This window comes from Corapipo altera, unplaced genomic scaffold, assembly GCF_003945725.1.
Source record: "Corapipo altera isolate COAL_440 unplaced genomic scaffold, ASM394572v1 0, whole genome shotgun sequence".
Lineage (NCBI taxonomy): Eukaryota > Metazoa > Chordata > Aves > Passeriformes > Pipridae > Corapipo > Corapipo altera.
Genome location: NW_020884872.1, coordinates 75,218,495 through 75,236,514, shown reverse-complemented (window position 1 = coordinate 75,236,514; position 18,020 = coordinate 75,218,495). Strand labels below are relative to the sequence as shown.

At 36.3% G+C, this 18,020-nt stretch overlaps 1 protein-coding gene across 2 annotated transcripts in view; it reads right to left on the bottom strand.

The window, feature by feature from the left end:
* Positions 1 to 10,589: 10,589 nt before the first annotated feature.
* LOC113945225 (KDEL motif-containing protein 2-like) overlaps positions 10,590 to 18,020 on the bottom strand; it is a 56,936-nt gene continuing 49,505 nt past the window's right edge. For both annotated transcript variants that reach the window (XM_027642971.1, XM_027643798.1), the window contains 7 exons: positions 17,106 to 17,303; positions 16,416 to 16,702; positions 15,388 to 15,604; positions 13,843 to 14,039; positions 12,699 to 12,893; positions 11,757 to 11,861; positions 10,590 to 10,907 (listed from right to left, as the gene is read on the bottom strand). In XM_027642971.1, coding sequence (XP_027498772.1) covers positions 10,782 to 10,907; positions 11,757 to 11,861; positions 12,699 to 12,893; positions 13,843 to 14,039; positions 15,388 to 15,604; positions 16,416 to 16,702; positions 17,106 to 17,303 — 1,325 coding nt within the window. In that variant the 3' untranslated portion in view covers positions 10,590 to 10,781. The remainder of the gene's footprint in view (positions 10,908 to 11,756; positions 11,862 to 12,698; positions 12,894 to 13,842; positions 14,040 to 15,387; positions 15,605 to 16,415; positions 16,703 to 17,105; positions 17,304 to 18,020) is intronic.

The following is an 18,020-nucleotide window of genomic DNA, read 5'->3' as shown; positions in this document are numbered from 1 at the left end:
ATGGTCTTTAATTTCATATTACAGACCTTTTTTTTTAATTTCCACACAAACTCCTTGTGTCACACAAACTAATCAGAGGAGGAGTGCATCTTTTCCAAAAAGCAGAAGAAAGGATTCAAACTGACACAAATACTTGCAAAATAAAACTTGATTTCCTGAAAAGATTAATGGGATACACATTTCTAAGTACAAGGAAAAAAGAACTACTTAAGATAAATTAAAATTATTCCCAAAACTAACAATAAACTAAGAAGTAAGAAAAAGACTGCTTAAACTGAAAATCAAGAATAGTTCCTGGAAGATGTAAGCACTAGACTGGGAAAAGTATCTAGCAATGAACAAATCTGCATTATCAGTGGCAGAAAAAGCATGAGCTAAAGGGACTTAGAGATGTCTAAATACTATGATTCTGATCCTCATAAATCAGAATATAATTTCTATTATCTCTAGAGAAATACAAAAGATACAGCCTCTGACTAAAGGAACAGCTATCAATGTTTGTCCTTCAGCAGAATTAATCACAAGCAGTGGTTACTAATGATCTTTCTCTTTTTGATATATAAACATAATTTCTATTACTACCAATGAGATTCTATATTTTCAGCCAGCAAAGAGCAGCCCTATCAGTGATGATACCTATACAAACCTCAATATTAGAGGGAGAAAAAGAGAACAAGGGTTTATGTGAGGAAAGATGCAAGATTTTCTACTATGTGTAAACATATCTGCAACAAAACATGAGAAAATTAAATGTAGAAAATGATCCAAAATACTAATGAGATGATGTACATACTGAGTTAGTATTTCTTATTGCTAATTACTTAATCCTAGACCTCCTGTCACTTTCCATCCAAGTGAGTACCTAGCTTCAGGAAATATTCCTAGCCAAAAAGAAATTGCTTTTTCATACAAATTTTTCTTCTTTCTTGATTGAAATGTGATTAGAACTCTATCACACACAAAAATAAAACCAGCTTATATATAAAACATCTTACTCTCCAAAAGATACTGGTTTAAGAAAGCTCCAAGGGGAAAACTGATGATTGAAGATCCATGGCTCCCAAACTCTTGTTTTGGTCTGTAATTTTGAGCGTACAAAAAGTCATGCTTCAAAAAATATTTGTACTGTATTAAAAGCTCAAAATTTATGGAAAAATCCCAAGGTTGTCCCCCCACTCACCTTTGTTTATCAAACATAGAACTTCAACCTGGAGAAGAGGAGACTAAAGGGAGACCTCATTGCAGTCTACAGCTTGCTCACAAGGGGAAGAGGAGGGGCCAGCACTGACCTCTTTCCTCTGGTGGTCAGAGACAGGACCCGAGGGAATGGTGTGAAGTTGTCTCAGGGGAGGTTTAGGTTGGCTATTAGGAAAAGGTTCTCCACCCTGAGGTTGGCTGGGGACTGGAACAGGCTCCCCAGGGCAGTGGTCACAGCACCAAGCCGGACAGTTCAAGAAATGATTGGACAGTGCTCTCAGGCACATGGTGTGATTCTTGGGGCTGTCCTGTGTAGGGCCAGGCGTTGGACTTTGATGATCCTTGCAGGTCCTTTCCAACTAACAGCTTTCATGAAGATCACAGAATGCAATCTCAGTGCCTGAATGATGAAACTACCCCCCATTTTACATTTCTGGGTCCATTTATCTTTCCACAATGCTTGTTTCCCCCTCATCCTGAATGGCGGGTGTCTCCACAAGCTGAAACTCATGTCATTACATGAAAAATGTGCTTCCCACTAGCTAGGAATGAGAACAGAAACCCACCTTTCTCCTTGAGGAGCAAGCCAGGAGGAGGGGTTGACTCAGGGAGCTGGTGCCCCCCAAGCAAGCCCAGCCTGCTGCAGGCCAGGGGTGTTGAATGGCTGCTGGGGGGTGACTCGGCCATTTTTTTTTAATTTTATATTTTTTTAGTATGGTACTTCTATTACTGAATAGTTTAAGAGTTTAAATTAGAGTCAAATTCATGAGCATTTGGGAAGGAGAACATCGGTAATATCCTCCCTGTCAGAATATCTAATTTCTTAAAGAATAATATAAGAAGGAGGAAATAATACCCATTGACAACAAAGTTGATTTCAATGACAGTTGAAGAAACGCAATTTAATCTCTCTATAGATCCATTTTAAAATGGATATATGTGTCCCTTTGTATTTTTATGTAATGTACTTCACTTTAGTAAGTAGGCAGAATCTCTGTTTCTTAAATCAGGCATTACTAGATAACCTAATAAATCCCTTCATTTCTGGATAGCCTAACTGTGGCCAGTTAGATATTGTAGCAGCATGTGTATTACTTTGATTTTCTTTGTCCATAATGTGAAGACTTGATAGATGACTTTCATATTCACACTATAGATCCAGACTGAGGGAGGGGGAAATTTTAAATACATCAAAGAAAGAAGAAACTTCATTTCAGTTTGATTTATTAACCCTTATTATCATGTAGCATATTATCCTGTAATATTTACTTTATCATATTCATAAAAACTACCCAAAACAACAACCGAAGTATTTTTATTGTTTTTTTTTATTTTAAAATAAACCTCTTAAATATGGCTAATGTTGTTAGATCAGATAGCTAGACAAAATCAGACAGATAAAATAGAAGAATTCCTCTACTGATTAAGCCAGGAGATACTGTTTCATAAAAACTTTTGCCTTTTATGTAACAAAGAGTTTCAAAATCCTTGAACCAAGAAGAGGATGTAAAGCACAACAAAAAACACACCCTAGATTTGATGATGATATTGCAACTTGATTTCAAAGACTTTGAAACAGTGATCAAAAAGCTGTGCAAGTAATATAAATTCTGTTTGAAAGCAGGCCCAGCTATGCTAACACACAAGACAGCTTTTGAAAGGTACTCAGGCCAGTTTTAAGAGCCAGCTCTTGCCAGAGGCCTTCATCTTCATCAGTACTCCAAATTAAGATTTATTGCAGAAAGCAATTACATGTAATTTAATATTAAATTAAAATGCAAAGCTAAATCCAGACAAGTATTAGTCTGACAATATGGGAAGAATACAAATGTATGTACACTATTATACAAATAGGTAGCTATAAATATAATTACACAACATTGTTCAATAGAAGAATGGAGAAGACCCTGTAAGAAGTTCTAGTCTAACTGAAAATACAGGGGATAGTTTCCCTACTGTAAGTGAATTCTGCCTGATAACAGGGAAATGCCAGGAGAGGTGTCACGGCTCTCAGAACTTGAGATGCCAACCAAGGGTGTACCTGCCAGCTCCATGCCTGCAGCAAGTGTTCCTGTGAAGTCAAAACACTAATTTTGTCACTCAGGATTTGTTTTCTTTGATTGTGTTCTTTCCCAAGGGAAAATCTGTCTCAGCAATCAATGAACAACTGATTCTTCACGATATGATGGTTTTTCAAGAAGTAAAAGAGGAGAAACTTTATAGGTTTTGATTCAATTCAATACACAATATTTCTCGTGTGAAAAAGAGCCTTAGCTTAGTTTTATTCTTTATTCTTTTCAGGCAACAACTCTAAGTCTTTGGGAACTATCAGAATATATTTATTTAATCAGAAAATAATTTATTTCCCTTGCAATTGCTGAGTATGGAAAAGAGACTTTAACCATTTATTAATTTAGGACAATGTAGCATAGTGATCCACTTCAGGAAGTTCAAAATTAATAAGATGATTAATTAACACAATTTTGCAGTAAAAGCCAAACCATTTCAAGCAAGAAGACACAGAAAATGTCTGGATTTATTCTTACTTATTGCACTGGGTTACATAAGTGACCAGTATCATTAACAGTATCATTATTAGTATCATTATCAGTTTTCTCTTTTTCAATAGAACTGAGAATTCCTTTGGAACAAACCAGAAGCAATTAGAAGACTACAATTTGATATGATGTAATTTTCAAGGGCCAATTTTATGAGTTCAGTGGGAATTGATGTTGCTTCTGTTACCCTGAAAATCACAGTTTGTCAGCCACATTTATTAGGCTCTTCATATCTGGGCATAAGTTGTTAAAATTGTGCTTGATAGTGTAACCACAAGAAATAGAGCTAAGTGGTAAGAAATAAACGTTTCTTCTCCATAACTCTTCCAGTTTTGCATAATTTCTTACTTGCTTTAGGTTTCTAGCTAGTCTTGACAAATTATGAAGGCATTCAAGAGAATTGATTTGGGGGACAAATTGTTAAGATATCAAGTTCCTAGAATAGGAAACTGCTTAGCTAGCCTTAGGTGTACTGTACCTTAAACCCAAAGATATTCAAGCCATTTTTTCATTTGCCTATGAATAGTAGGTGCTTTTCCCTTATTTTTTCCTTTGGACCAGGTAACCTTCAAGACCTTATTTTTTGCTAGAAATTTGAATGAACTCAGCAAAAAATCCAATGCCATCTACTCTAATGGGACCAGAGTTTGGCCTTTTGATGTAAATATAATTTGTATTCCCCATCAAAAGTGATTTTTAATGGCCTCCTTAACAAGATAATCCACCAAGGAACTGATGACAACTGCATCTAGTAACCTACTTAACAGATCCAGTTAGACAACTATTACACATTACTGCATGCCATCAAAGCAGGGTGTAACTTAATATTAAATTAATATAACAAACACATTTGATAGTGGACCATAGGTGCTTGAGAAGGTTGAAGGTGATAATTTATGAGCAGAAGAACTGTTTGGCTTTGGAGTAATACTGACTTGGGACTGGAATGGAGGAAACACCTACTGCATATGGAGGTAGTTCAATCATCAGATTCAAGTAAATACTTGAATTTCCTAGTTAATGGTACTCAGAGCTGTGTGTTCACGAAGGACTTCCTGAAGATTTCATTTGGTTCATAAACAACCATATGATGGTACCTGTCCCTAGAGGAGACCTCATTCCAATTGGCATCTTACAGTGCACAGATTGCCTGTTTTTGAGTTGATTGGCTCACATTTTACAGGGAAAAGCCAATTTTCCTGTGTCTCTCTTAACTTGAAATAAAAGATTCCATTGCTAGTGTGTGTTTCTGTGACTGGAATGGAACTGTAATGAGGGAAATATATCATATTATCTTGCAAAAGAGTAAATAGCAATAGCCATAGTATTAATTCTATACATATAGCATTATTAATAGTCAGGAAAAAGTCACAGTTTTTCTAGATCCTTGGGAATATTTTGATTTGAGACAACATTTTGTCGCAGAAAACTTGCTTTCCTGCAGGTAATCAAAATTTGGAAACCATTCCACAAGAAATACTCAGAATTATTCTGCACCTTAAGTATGTAGTACTTGCATTTAAGTTTTGCCAAATATTTATGATTATTATGAAGTCATAATCTAAGTGATCTGTACCACCTTTAAATGTTTGGCTTTTTGAAGAGTCAAAAGTTAATTTAGTACAAATCAAGTATTTAAAATTTACATCTACTTTTCACTTTCAGTTACAGGAAGTTTGGGATCAGTGAGATGGTTGACTACCTTACAAACACAAGTGAATCTTTCAGGAAATAGAGGAAATACCAAAGTCTAAATACTATGGAATGGTTGTAGAATGAAAAGACATGTTAGAGTTTGTCAGCAGGGGTTAGTCCACATTAAAGTACCTTTGTTCATAAGGCAGTAGAAAGCACAACTTATTGGCAGAAATGCAGCTTCTATCAGCAACATACATTCCTGACATTTTTTAACTAACTCGTCTTGCCACACAGCGTAAGTAAACTATCTTAAGGACACTTGCCAGAATGAATTGAATCTCCTCTCTGTAGGATTTTGCTTGAGTGGTTATGTCAGAGGTATGATTTTTTTTTATTCTTCTGTATCTTATATTTTAGCAAATAAAACCTTACTGTACAGATCCTGACTGGTTTTCTTAGAGTTGAGAGTGGGATAGGAACATGTCATGATCACTCACCAGTGGCCTACGGAGCATGCTGATATTTATGTATAACTTATAAAGTACATTAATATTCCTATTGACTGCTTTAAATTAATAACTTTGATGGTTCATAACTGTACTCAAAACATTTAGTGATTGTCTCATTCCTGTTAAGTGTATATTCAGCTTCTTGAACAAGCAGATCTTGCACTTTCAATCCAGGCATATAATGCAAATCAATGCATTCTATTTCTGTCAGATCTTCTGTGTACTGCACGACTATGATATATTGTGGTAATATATAATAATAATGTATGATATTAATATATAATTTCACAGCTTTATAATCCAACATTGAAATACTTGCAAAACTTTCTCAATATTATCAGAGGAGACATAAACATCAATAGAGTCAAAAGTGTCAGCACAGAAAGGCTACACTGCCTCTTGGAGACACTGAAGAGCTGCATGTTTTCATCCTTTTGCTATGTGACTACATAAATGCTTGTTGTATGACTGAAATGTAGTTCATAGAATAATGAGAATCTGGAGATCATGTAGCCAAGCTTCATCTCCTTGGGGATATATCAGTGTAAGATTTTTTTTCTCTTATCTTACTGGAATTTCCCACATTGCAGCTTGTGTCTGTGGTTTGTAGGCTTTCTGCTGTGTACCTCTGAGAAGTCTGGCTTCATCTTTTCTACACCCTCCCTCTGGAGTTCAGCAGGGTAATCTTTCCTTTACCTTCTCTTTTTAAGGTTGACCTAATGCTGTTCACTGAGCTTCTCCTCATACACCATGTGCCCCAACCCCTTTATCACCTCGGTGGTCCATGGTCAACATGGACCATCAACATATTTCTTGTACAGAGGAGTCCAAAACTGAATACAGTACTCCAGCTGCAGTCTCACAACTACCAAACAGAAGTGAAGAAACATCTGCCCTGATCTGCTGGCCACATTCCTGCTAATACACCTGTGGTTTATCACTGCTCACATGATGGGACTCGATAAAGGTAATTCCTACAGATGTCTAAAATTACTTCAAACAGACATGCACGTAGCCGTTTTCCCCTTAATCTTACAGCAAAACACAAAATTAGAGCCATAGCTCTCTGCAGTAGAGATTTTCTTATTAACAACTCAAAACAGAAGCACTGTACTCGAAACTCAAGCATCAGTACTCCTATAGCCTCTTTAAAATGCTGTAAAAGTATTCAGAGGCAAGAAGATTCTAGTGGTTAAATCCTGTGAACCTAAACAATAGTATATTCATAAAAAATCTTGCCTTTGCAGACAAAACTTTTGAAAACTGCAGTAGTAAAGGAGTTGATAATATCATAGGTTTATATAACGATTCTTTTCCTTATTACAGTTTCTTTGCAAGCTTCTCAAACGTGCTCAAACAGGTGATGTATGCTTTCCCTGTCAGCTCTCCTCCCTAACTAAATAATTTACTTTATAATGTAATAAATGTCGGGCGTATGCTTCCCAGGATGGACGCTTGAATCTAACATTCCATCAGACAAGCTTTGATTACAGGGTTTTTTAATTATGAATCTACAAGGCGGGCCTGGCATAATGGTGTTATGAAACTAGTATACTGGTTATCTTAAGGTAAATCTCAAGAAATACAGTCTAAAAATATATGAATTTTTATCTCCTTTATGTTCAACAGATCATGATTTACTAGTTCTCATTTCAAGATGAAACTGAGGTTGGGTATTTCCAAATGTGGGTGCCTAAATATATTAGGATATATATGACGTAACATAAAAGCAGTGTTCACAGTAGGAAACTACTGTTTAGGTTAAAAGAATCTAAAAATAAAGAACTCTAAGCAAAGGCTCTGCATGACCAACTGTCCAACCCCTTCTATGTAGATTTCAATGTTTGAAAACATTGGCCCTGGGCTTTAGGGAATACTATTTCAAACAAATAAGCCTGTCTCTGTCATTACTGATAAACCCTTGATGAAAACAGGACAGATTTACTCCCTGTATTTAAAAGCTGAAATTACTATAGGAAAATTCAGTACTGTGGCACGGTAACTTTTTTAAAATTACCACCAATAAGAGATTTTTATACCTTTGAACAGCTGCTGTTCTAGAACTACTTTAGTAGACTCTGCTCTAAAAATACTATTGAATGTATGTATTACACTTTACTTGCACAAACAGGTTTTACTGAGTATTTAACAATTCCTGTAACACACTAGGCCAATGGTTATCATCCTGTCATCAAACTCAAATAGGTCTGACATCCTTTCTGGCCTGGTGGGGCAATTGTTACGATTGCTCTTCATTTAAATTGCATGTAGTACCACCAGTGGAAAGAAGAAAGGCTTTTATCTTTGGAAGATCTGTAGTTATAAATTGAACCAAATTTTGTCAAAGTACTATGGACTTTTAGTAGAAGTTCCACTATGTCTATACTGGTTTTTTAATTTTGTCAGGAAGATGAACGTATTCATATTTTTCAGGATATTTCTTGCGCGTAAGCTATAAAAGCATCTGTAAGGCATTCTGTTACAAACCAGCTTTTGCTTTGAGGGGACGCTTATTATAAAAGCAAAGAGCTTTTTGGCAGAGAAGAATTTAGAATAGTTTCTTTCCCCTTTTTTATGAGGGAAGAAAGGAGGGATGAAATATTCACATTTATTTATATTCATAATTTACATTTAATCTGATTCTTCTTCCAGTTTGAAAGACTTCAAGCCAGGGAAGTTTCCCTACACAGATACTTCCAAAGAACTATAAAGTATGCATCATGACTCCCCCTGTTCTCTCTCATTTTTAAAAATAAAAATGGATAATTTTTGGACTTTTGGTTTAAAATATGCAGAAAACTTTGTTGCTTCAACCATCTGGTATGCTTAATTGTCTTTGCTGAGCACACCACTTCCAAAAATATTGGCAAATATAAAATGCACGTGGTATAATCGATATAAAAAATAGGATCATACCATACAGTAAAAATTACTGTACACATAAAATGAAAGAAAAGCCCACACTCAGTTGTGTCAGCTTCAGCAGTGGAACCCTCTTCCATAATTTTGATGTAGAAAATTTTATGTTAGACCAGTTGAACACATCTTTATAGTCTGAAGTTCTAGGACTGATTGTCATGCTAAATAAAAATACAACCACTATATATATTAGTGTTATAACCAAAACAAAGAGGATGATGGGTAGAGCCAACACACTACAGAATTTTTTCTTAACTGGCATAATATAATAAATGATGGATGGGTTAACCTCTTTAGAAACCTGAAGTTCTTTTCATATTTAGCATACAGAAAAATCTAGCCTTTCTTCCTGTTCTAATGCAGAAATTTTACGCGAGTAGCTTGCATGAAGAACTAAGAATTAAGCCAGCATGAGGTTTAGAGCACTAAACTTTGTGCACCAAAGCAATGGTAGGGAGAATTTGGTATCCAGGAAAGGTATAATCTGAGCGTAGCTGAGTTGGAAACTCCTCAGGCATCCACATTAGCCACAGTGAAAGTGCAAAGGACAGAAATGGGTGTGTGGGCACTGGTCTTGGTATCAGTGTCTCCTTCCAGGACTGTTTATGCATTTTGAAGTAGACAAACTTGGGTAAAAATCAACAGGCGTATTTGGAGCCACATCCAGGACTAGGATTTTTCTTCTGTCCCACCCAAAGGCATGCTTTATTGCAATGGTATGACCAGCTTCTTCTGACCCTGTGAATTTTTTGCATTGTTAGTTTCATAGCTGCACAACTTAAGTGGAAGACCTGAAGACCTCTTGTCTAGTCTGGAGCTAAGGCATTCTCTTGAAAATTGGCTTTAAATCAAACCAAGGAGGACAATTAGCTTCCCAATTGCTTAATATGGACTCTAACCCCTACACTATTACATAGAAAGCGCAGTATAAGGTTTTTCATCATATGTGTGAACCAAACAATGAAGTCTGATCTACTCTCTGATTTCAGTATAAGGTTAGGCATGATCCAAATTCAGAAAATTAGTAAGATGCCCCAGGGGACTTAGGCACAGGAAAAAGTAGTCCTGAAGCCAAGTGAAAAAGATGGTGGCATTCCATAGCTCTATACAAAAGTTAAACCTAGGTGGTCTAAAACTCTGCTAACAAATTTCAGATTTCAAGCAGCCTAGAATACTGTAGATGGTATTGTTGAACTAAGACACCAGTATTTCAGGCCTGGCCTGAAATTCCCAAGTACTTTTGTGGATCTGTGTCTATATTCACAGATACAGTCACTGACAGGGAACAAGTCTTCAGAGTTGGCACTAGAAACATTGTGATTGTGATAGTTACACAGTCTGCTTTAAAGCAGCATTTAATTCTGGTGATTCACTGCCATGATGCTTATAAACATATTATTCTAGTCACTCCCCCTCCTCTCCATTTTCCTCTAAAATTGATGAGTATTATATCATGTTGTCTATTCTGTTACCTGTCATAGACCACAAAATAATCTCAAAGCAAGACCAGATCTGATACCTGTAAATATAAAATATTCCTTTTGTCTAGTTAGAAAATTGTTTTGTGTAAAAGAATCCATCTAAAATTGAGGTAAACTTTATGAAGAAATCATAACACTGTTTTAGTATGTTACAAATGCTCCTTTAGAATAACTCATGACAAGATCTGTGATGATTGGTTCCTCACAAAACTTTGGTAAATAGGTCCCTGCTGGAACACAAGCAGCACTGTGTTCTTCCTGATGATGCAGTACATCAAACAAATTCCCTGTTTGGTGGTGGTCACGGAGTCAAACTTGTGAGAACCAACGTTGTAGATCAGAGCGAGTGTGAAAAAGGGTATGAAAATACAAGAAGAATACATAACTAAGAATGTTTGCTAGTGCATAAGTGTCTTAGATTTCACAGCTTAATTCTTATTCTTGCATTTTAAGTGGGTGATTTTCTCCATCCAGTACAGTTATAGATCTTCCCTTAAAGGCTTTTTCCTGTGGCAACTGCATACTGAGTCTCTGTCATCAGGCTGAGGTACAGGTTCCATTCCATCCCGTATTTCAGGTTTGCTGGCTTGACGTTTGGCATATTCCTGAAATATGTAAACAACATTTAAGAATGCTATAAGCACCAACATATAATTCACGAAACAAAATTTTCCTCCTCCCTTCCTCTCAGAAGCTTACCTTTACCCAGCCTCCTTATGTCATTGTTTACAACTTCTGTACAAGGTGTCTTTATAACACACCTACTAATAGGCTACATTGCCTCTGAAAACACTCTTTAATGTTTTTGCCTATTATTAATGGTAACTTGAATATTGTCATTATTTGTGCCTCTAACCACTTTGTGCAGATAATGCTGTCATTTTTGTACAATGAACAGTTTCAAACTTTGTAACAACCTGTGGCTGCTGAAGCTGACATCTAACTGCAAAGTAGAATAGGAAAAAAAATTCGTACTTTCAGAGAAGAGAAACTTCTTTCACTAGAGATTTGCATCTCCTAGGGAAGCAATAACTATTGGGCCTGCTTCACCCCCTACCACTCCACTAGCTGTACTTCCGTAATTTCTTTTCCATGTATGCACTGTTTTGTAATACAACAGAGTATCTCATGATATGTGTGAGAAAGGAAGAAAACTGTATACAGATTATCTCTGTTTACAGAGATCTATTAGAAACCACATACCAAGTGACACTGAAAACAGGGTTGACTGTGGGGATGGGAACAAAAAAAATAAAATTGCTGATTCTGTAAAACAACTATTACGTAAGGTTGCCTCTTTAATGATAAAGTAGGTTTTAGGAAAGCTCTTCACACTGATCTCCTGTGAATATGAACCATATCTGCTATTGATCTAAGTAAGGACTGAATGTGAAATTTGTAACATCAGCAGCAGTAGCAGCTGGGGCACAGTAATACTGATCTATTGTACTAACCTGGAGCACTTTATAATAGTAGCAGTAAAACCTGTGAGGCTGAAGTAATTCTCTTGCCAGTAACTGTCCTTCTTTAGCAATTTTTCTTGCTTCTTCATCATTTTCCTGGAAAATTCGGATGGAACAAGTGAATAATACAGAAATAAGTGAGCTGCTCAAAGCCTGGCTGGCAATGGAAGTTTTATTAAATAGGCTATTCACATCTGCAACTTTACTGAAATTACTGGTAGACTGCAAAGGCATGTTTTAAATTGCAGATATGTTTAAAAATACTGGATTGCTTTTATTGTCACAAGTGGTACCTTAGGGCTATCAGTAACACCTTTCAGGAATAACTGTACAATTTTGAAAACTCAAATTGATTACTGCTCTACTTTTTTGCCCAAGCCTTCAAAATCAGGTCTGACGTGTCCCAGACATACTTTTCTGTTTTACAGAAGACAAACCCACAGACGTTGTATTCTCTTAAACAGTGGAATCCAATGTCTTCCTTTTAAAAGTAACTCCGCTTGAATTCATGTACTTATTCTCAAGTTTTCTAGGTCTATATTTCAGCTTTTAGTATTCCCCTCTGATTCCTTATGAAGAACTACAGTACTCTCAGAACAGTCAGGGCCTAAAAAAAGTTATAGCATTAATTATGTAGTATCTAGGATTCTGGTTGTTTCTTTGACAAGTACCTTAGTCAATATACTAAGGCTCTGACTCATGAACACTTCTGCACACACCTAAAATGAACTCCTGTGTACTGCCCTAAATAGAGATGGTTACTTCAATTAAGGCCTTCCCATCTAATACTAAGAACAAAATGTATTTTATCCCAGGATCTTGATAGACTCCATGCAAAATATGTAGGTAGAAATTCAAAAGAAGAAAATATTAAGATAAATTCTTGTTATGTTTGTTTTATCACTTTGAACAAGAATTTGTAATGCAACTTACCTTAGCCCATTTTATTTTCTCTAGCAAGTCCTCTAAGTTTCTTTTAACTGGAACATAATGTTTCCAAGGTTTTAATCCATTATAAAAGTGTTCATAGTATTGGGAATCTTGCTTCAATATTAGACTATCACCCAGCAAGAGGTATGGAAACCTGTAAGCTGCTACAGTGCCATCTACATTCACTTGATATTTATACTACAAAATGAAGAGGGGAAAAAAGAGAAACATTTTGTATCAGAATGGGAACACTGACTGTATGAATGATTATTTTAACAGGCAAGAAGTAATCATGTTTATTAATTCTCATCTTCAAACCAATTTTAGTGCTAAGTAGGTGTATTTTCATGGTGTTCTGGATAACATAATGGAAGAAGGATATGTCTTCAAGCACAGACTGACAGTCAAGAACCTTTGTGTCACAGGTACTGCCTGATGGGTATTCTACTGAAGCATCTTAGGATAGAGCAAGGGGTACAGTGGGGAAGGAAATACACTAATCTATGCTTAAATTCAAAACCAGTAAATTTATTCTGACTTAAAATTCCATTATTATGTAGAATAATCTGAAACATATATTTTTATATAAAATAGTCTGAAATATTATACTAAAAGTAACCATGACTGCACTGCTCTGGCAGATGTTCTCAGCATTTCTGATATACCAATGTCTGGAACAGAACTTCAACTGGTATGTATTACAATGGCTTTATATAGGACTCTGTCCTCTTTACTTTTTATATGTCTGAGGCAGTGTAATTTGTGTGCTAAAGTGCAACAAAGTTTAACTTGTCACTCCAAGGACTCTTCCTGACATCCATAATGTACTTGCAGTGTATCCAAGTTATGTCCATTCTTTTCATATTTACCCCAAATAAAAGCAACATGGATGGCGAGAAATCAAATTTTTCAATTTGTTCAAAAATAAAAATGAAAATAAGCCTAGATCTCTCTCTAAGCGTCTTTCTTGGCTTTCTTTACAACTGTGCCACAGAAGACATTGATTACAGGTGGTTTACCTACCCCACATGGACTAGTATTCCCAGTGTAGCATAATTGTTTTATTTACTGAATGGAATCAACAAAAGTAAGCCTTGTCTTTTCAGCTGGTAAGAACTTGACAGCAAAACTCTAATTTGCTTGCTACCTTAAAGAAGTCAAAGAAGCCCATCAGCTGAACCTTTCCCAGATCATTTTCTTTTTCTCTGAAGAAGAAATATCCTGTTATTCCAGCATCTAGTAGTTCTGGATTTTCCTTGGATAACTTGACAAGATGGAGACGTTCTTCCCGGCTGTCTCGACCTCTAAATAAAGCTCGCTCAGTTTTGTTTTCCCAGAATGGACCTATGACAATTGAGAGATATGGTAAAAGCAAACAGTAATGAAATGCCACTGAACGTTTAATGCAAATAAGAAACTTGGTATGACAGTGGCATTACACTCACAGACATGGTAAAACAGGCATTCATAATCACTTATGAATCATAGGGTTAAACTCTCAGTTCTGGTTTGAATTTTGTGATGAGAAATTGAGATGCTTATACAAGGAAAATCAGAGCATTGCTTTTCCACTAGACAATTTTTTATTTAAATAACTTCAACTATCTTGAAAGCTACATAAGGGATTATAATAAAATATATCAGTAAAATACTAATAATTAAAGTAATTCTTCATCCATAAAGTCTGCCACAATAACTAAACTTCTTTAGCAAAACCCACTTCTGTTACCCAGCAATTTAATTAGGTCCCTGAGGAATCACTTAACAATGCCTTGAAAAGGAAAATAAATAGCTATGCTGTGTCCTCTAGATACTTAGCAAGAGCCTGAAAGACTTCATCTCCGCTTACTGCCTGCTTTTAAAAACATTAAATATGTCCTTCCTTACCCTTCTGCTGAAAATTTCCTTGACGTGCCTACTAAGTGGAATACTCTTTTATTGTCTCCTAATTGGAAATGCAGCTGTACTAAATCAGTAAACACAGAGTGCCTTGAATTGACAATTTAATTAAAATATTTAGAAACTAATAAAGAAAAGAGAATCTGAGAACTAATTAAATAAAAATAATTAACTTCTCAGTCAAGTTTTACTCCTTAGGTACTGCAAATATGCCATATGTCTGATCCCTAAGCATTCATCAATTTCTGGAGGAGAGGAAGACACCTGTCAGTAAAACTGACTCTTTCTTCAAAGCTAGAAAAACAATTCAGAAGATCCCACTCTGAGGTATTTTTTATACAGACAATATTTTCTCATTTGAAAGAGCTGTGGCAGAATAGCTTACTTCTTTCAGGATTCAAATTCATTTTTTTGTAAACAGAACATTGGGCCACAACACTGTCAGGCAAAGAATTACTATTTGATTAGAAGAAACATATTTGAGTCCTTCAGTGAGGAGAAAGACTTTTTAATTATATTTTCTTTTGACAGGTCACACTAGGTATCTTCTGGATACCTTTAAGTCAAAATTCACCATTATTACAAACTGTACTTTTTTTGGTTCTAAATCCCTATTATACACCTCCTTAGTGGCAGCGTTGAAACTATTACAATCTGTAAAGGCTAACCTACTTGTATTAAGAGATCTCCTAGGGCACTTGTGAACTGAAGACTTTAACACATTATTTGAATGCAACTTGCTTCTTTGATGCAAATCACAGTTCTTTCTCTAAATCCATGATCTCTAATTTACCTGTATTGCCTTGAATGGAAAGGAGATCGTTTGTGACTCCACGTAGGGTTTCAAGAGTTGAGTGGGTTACATCATATGTTGGAAGGACTATATCTCTTGAATCCACAGAGCCACACCATGAAATGACAGGTATAGGACCAGGTGTATCATTAGCTTTCCGATACTCAACTGGCCAGTCTCCAACATTAAGATAAAACTCCACATCAGGAAGACGAACCTAAATGTATACCCAAGAAAGGATAATAACATAAAGAGAGACGGTGTTTGTCACTCTTACATATATTCTTCAGTTCTCTTACGTCATGCAGATTCAATAAACCTAACGCTAAGTTCATAGATTTAGCTTTGCTTAAAGGTATGAATTTTAAGTTTCCGCCCTACAAGCAAGTATGAAAGGAGCACTCAGAAGCCATGGAGTACGAAAGGAGCCAGGAAACGGCTGGCAGTCGGGACTTTGCCTCGGCAGCTTCCCTAGCATTTTCATTACTGCAAAGGCCAGCCCCCACACATTACCCCTTAGATATGCTGTTGTCTTGATGGAAAAAACAGAAGTCAAATCTTACTTCAGGAATTATGAATCTGAAGATACAACAACAGATGTGATGTTGCCATATTTAAATATGTTTAGCCTGCAGAAGAGGTGACTGAGAGGGGATCTTACCAATGCTTACAAATAATCTTAAGGGCAGGTGTCAAGAGAGACACTCTTTCCAGTGGTGCCCAGAGACAGGACAAGAGAAAATAGGCACATACTGAAACACAGGGAGTTCCATCTGAATATGAGGAAAAACTTCTTCCTGTGAGGGTGACAGAGCACTGGAACAGGTTGCCCAGAGAGGCTGTGGAGTCTCCTTGCCTGAAGATATTCAAAACCTGCCTAGAGGTGGTGATCCTGTGCAACCTGATCTGGGTGAACCTGCTTTGGCAAGGGAGTTGGACTAGATGATCTCCAGAGGTCCCTTCCCAGCCCAACCAGTCTGCGATTCTGTGATATTGCCTTAATTGTCTTACATGATCAAAACTGATACCTTTCTTGCCAGTGACAGGAACATTTCATCGGAGAACATTTTGAAGTCTGTATACTTCCCTAAGGAGCGACGGTAGATGTGATTATCTAGAATAGTGTAATGAACAATAGCACCTCTTGTTTGACTGAATTTTGCTGGGATTTCCTTAAGCATTCGCTGAAGGTCAATGGTAGGAAAAGAAATGAAGTCTTTTGTAATCTGAGGTTCTTGGGATGGACAAGACATAATGTTCTGCCAGCCCTCAGGGTCTTCTTCAGGACAGTCGCAATATTCATGATAAACTGGTCCTGGGGAAAACAAAGCACTGAGAGTCTGTATTTGTGATTCTCCAACAACCATAATTCCCCAAACATGTAGGCATATATACGTAGACATTACAGAGGCTTGTCATTTTTTATTCTATGTTTTCTTAAGTTTTCCTGGGTAATCATCCTCCCTGTAATTTCTGGAATTTAGCAGTGTAACTGAGAAAACAGCAATATTCTTCTCTTTTCAGAAATATTAGATTTTGTGTTATCAAGGTGAAATTAATTTGCAAAATGAAGCTCCATTATTGTGAACCTGCCAAGCACATGGGGGATTCACAACAGTTCTAACTGTCCAAAATTACCACAGCTCAGGTACTAACATGTCAATTATAGCCTAATTCAGAACTTCGATATGTTACATTAAATCAGAAAATACTCTTACCTTTCAAAATATAAGGAGATCGAGCTACATGCTGATCACCATAAAGTATCTCAATTTTTAAGCCTTTCATGACACTTCCATACATCCGATACCGCATAAGAAATGTACCATCATTTCTATCCAAAGGCAGAGGGGTGTAAATTCTGGTGACTTCATTTGGAGAAAGTCCTTTAATTACCACTTTAAACTGTGTTCTTCCTGAAAAGAGGAAAATAAAACCAGATAAAAGCACCTTAAGCTATTAGAATCACATCCACTAAACAAAGGTGAGAGCAAACTCTTCCAGATTAAGACCACCGAATTTAATTTAACTTTTCACTAGAATTTAATTATACCAAGTTAGATTAATTTCCAGTGATGAAAGATCACCCTACCAACTTTTCTTGCCCAACACATACCTATAAATGGTAAACCTCTAAGTGGAGAGAAAAAGTTAAATATTTGATTACAAGACAGAAGGAAAGCTTAACAGTATTTTGAAGCTAAGATTAGGTTTAATACTAAGTTTTCAAGTTAGTGCCCTGAGGAAAAATAATTTCCTCTAGAGTAAGAAAGACAGGAAACTAACTTCAAATAACAGGAGAAAAGAATACTTGCCAGCTTGTGGAAAGGCAGTTGCAGCATGCAGGAGTCAGATACAAATTGTTCAGCTTTGGGCTGCTGCTGACTGTCTTGCACATTTAAAGTCCCAGCTACTGAAAAGCAGGGATAAGAGAATGATAACAGAGATGTTCCCTGGACACCTGTCTGACCTCTGCTTAAAGACCACCAGCTTTTCATCATTAATGCACTATAACTTTTAAACTGGGTATGGGATATTTTATGGATGAATACACATAAATGTAAGTCTGTTATATTCCCTTATTTCTGTCACAAGTGGTCAACAACAATTTTATTCTTAAAAAAAAAAAAGAG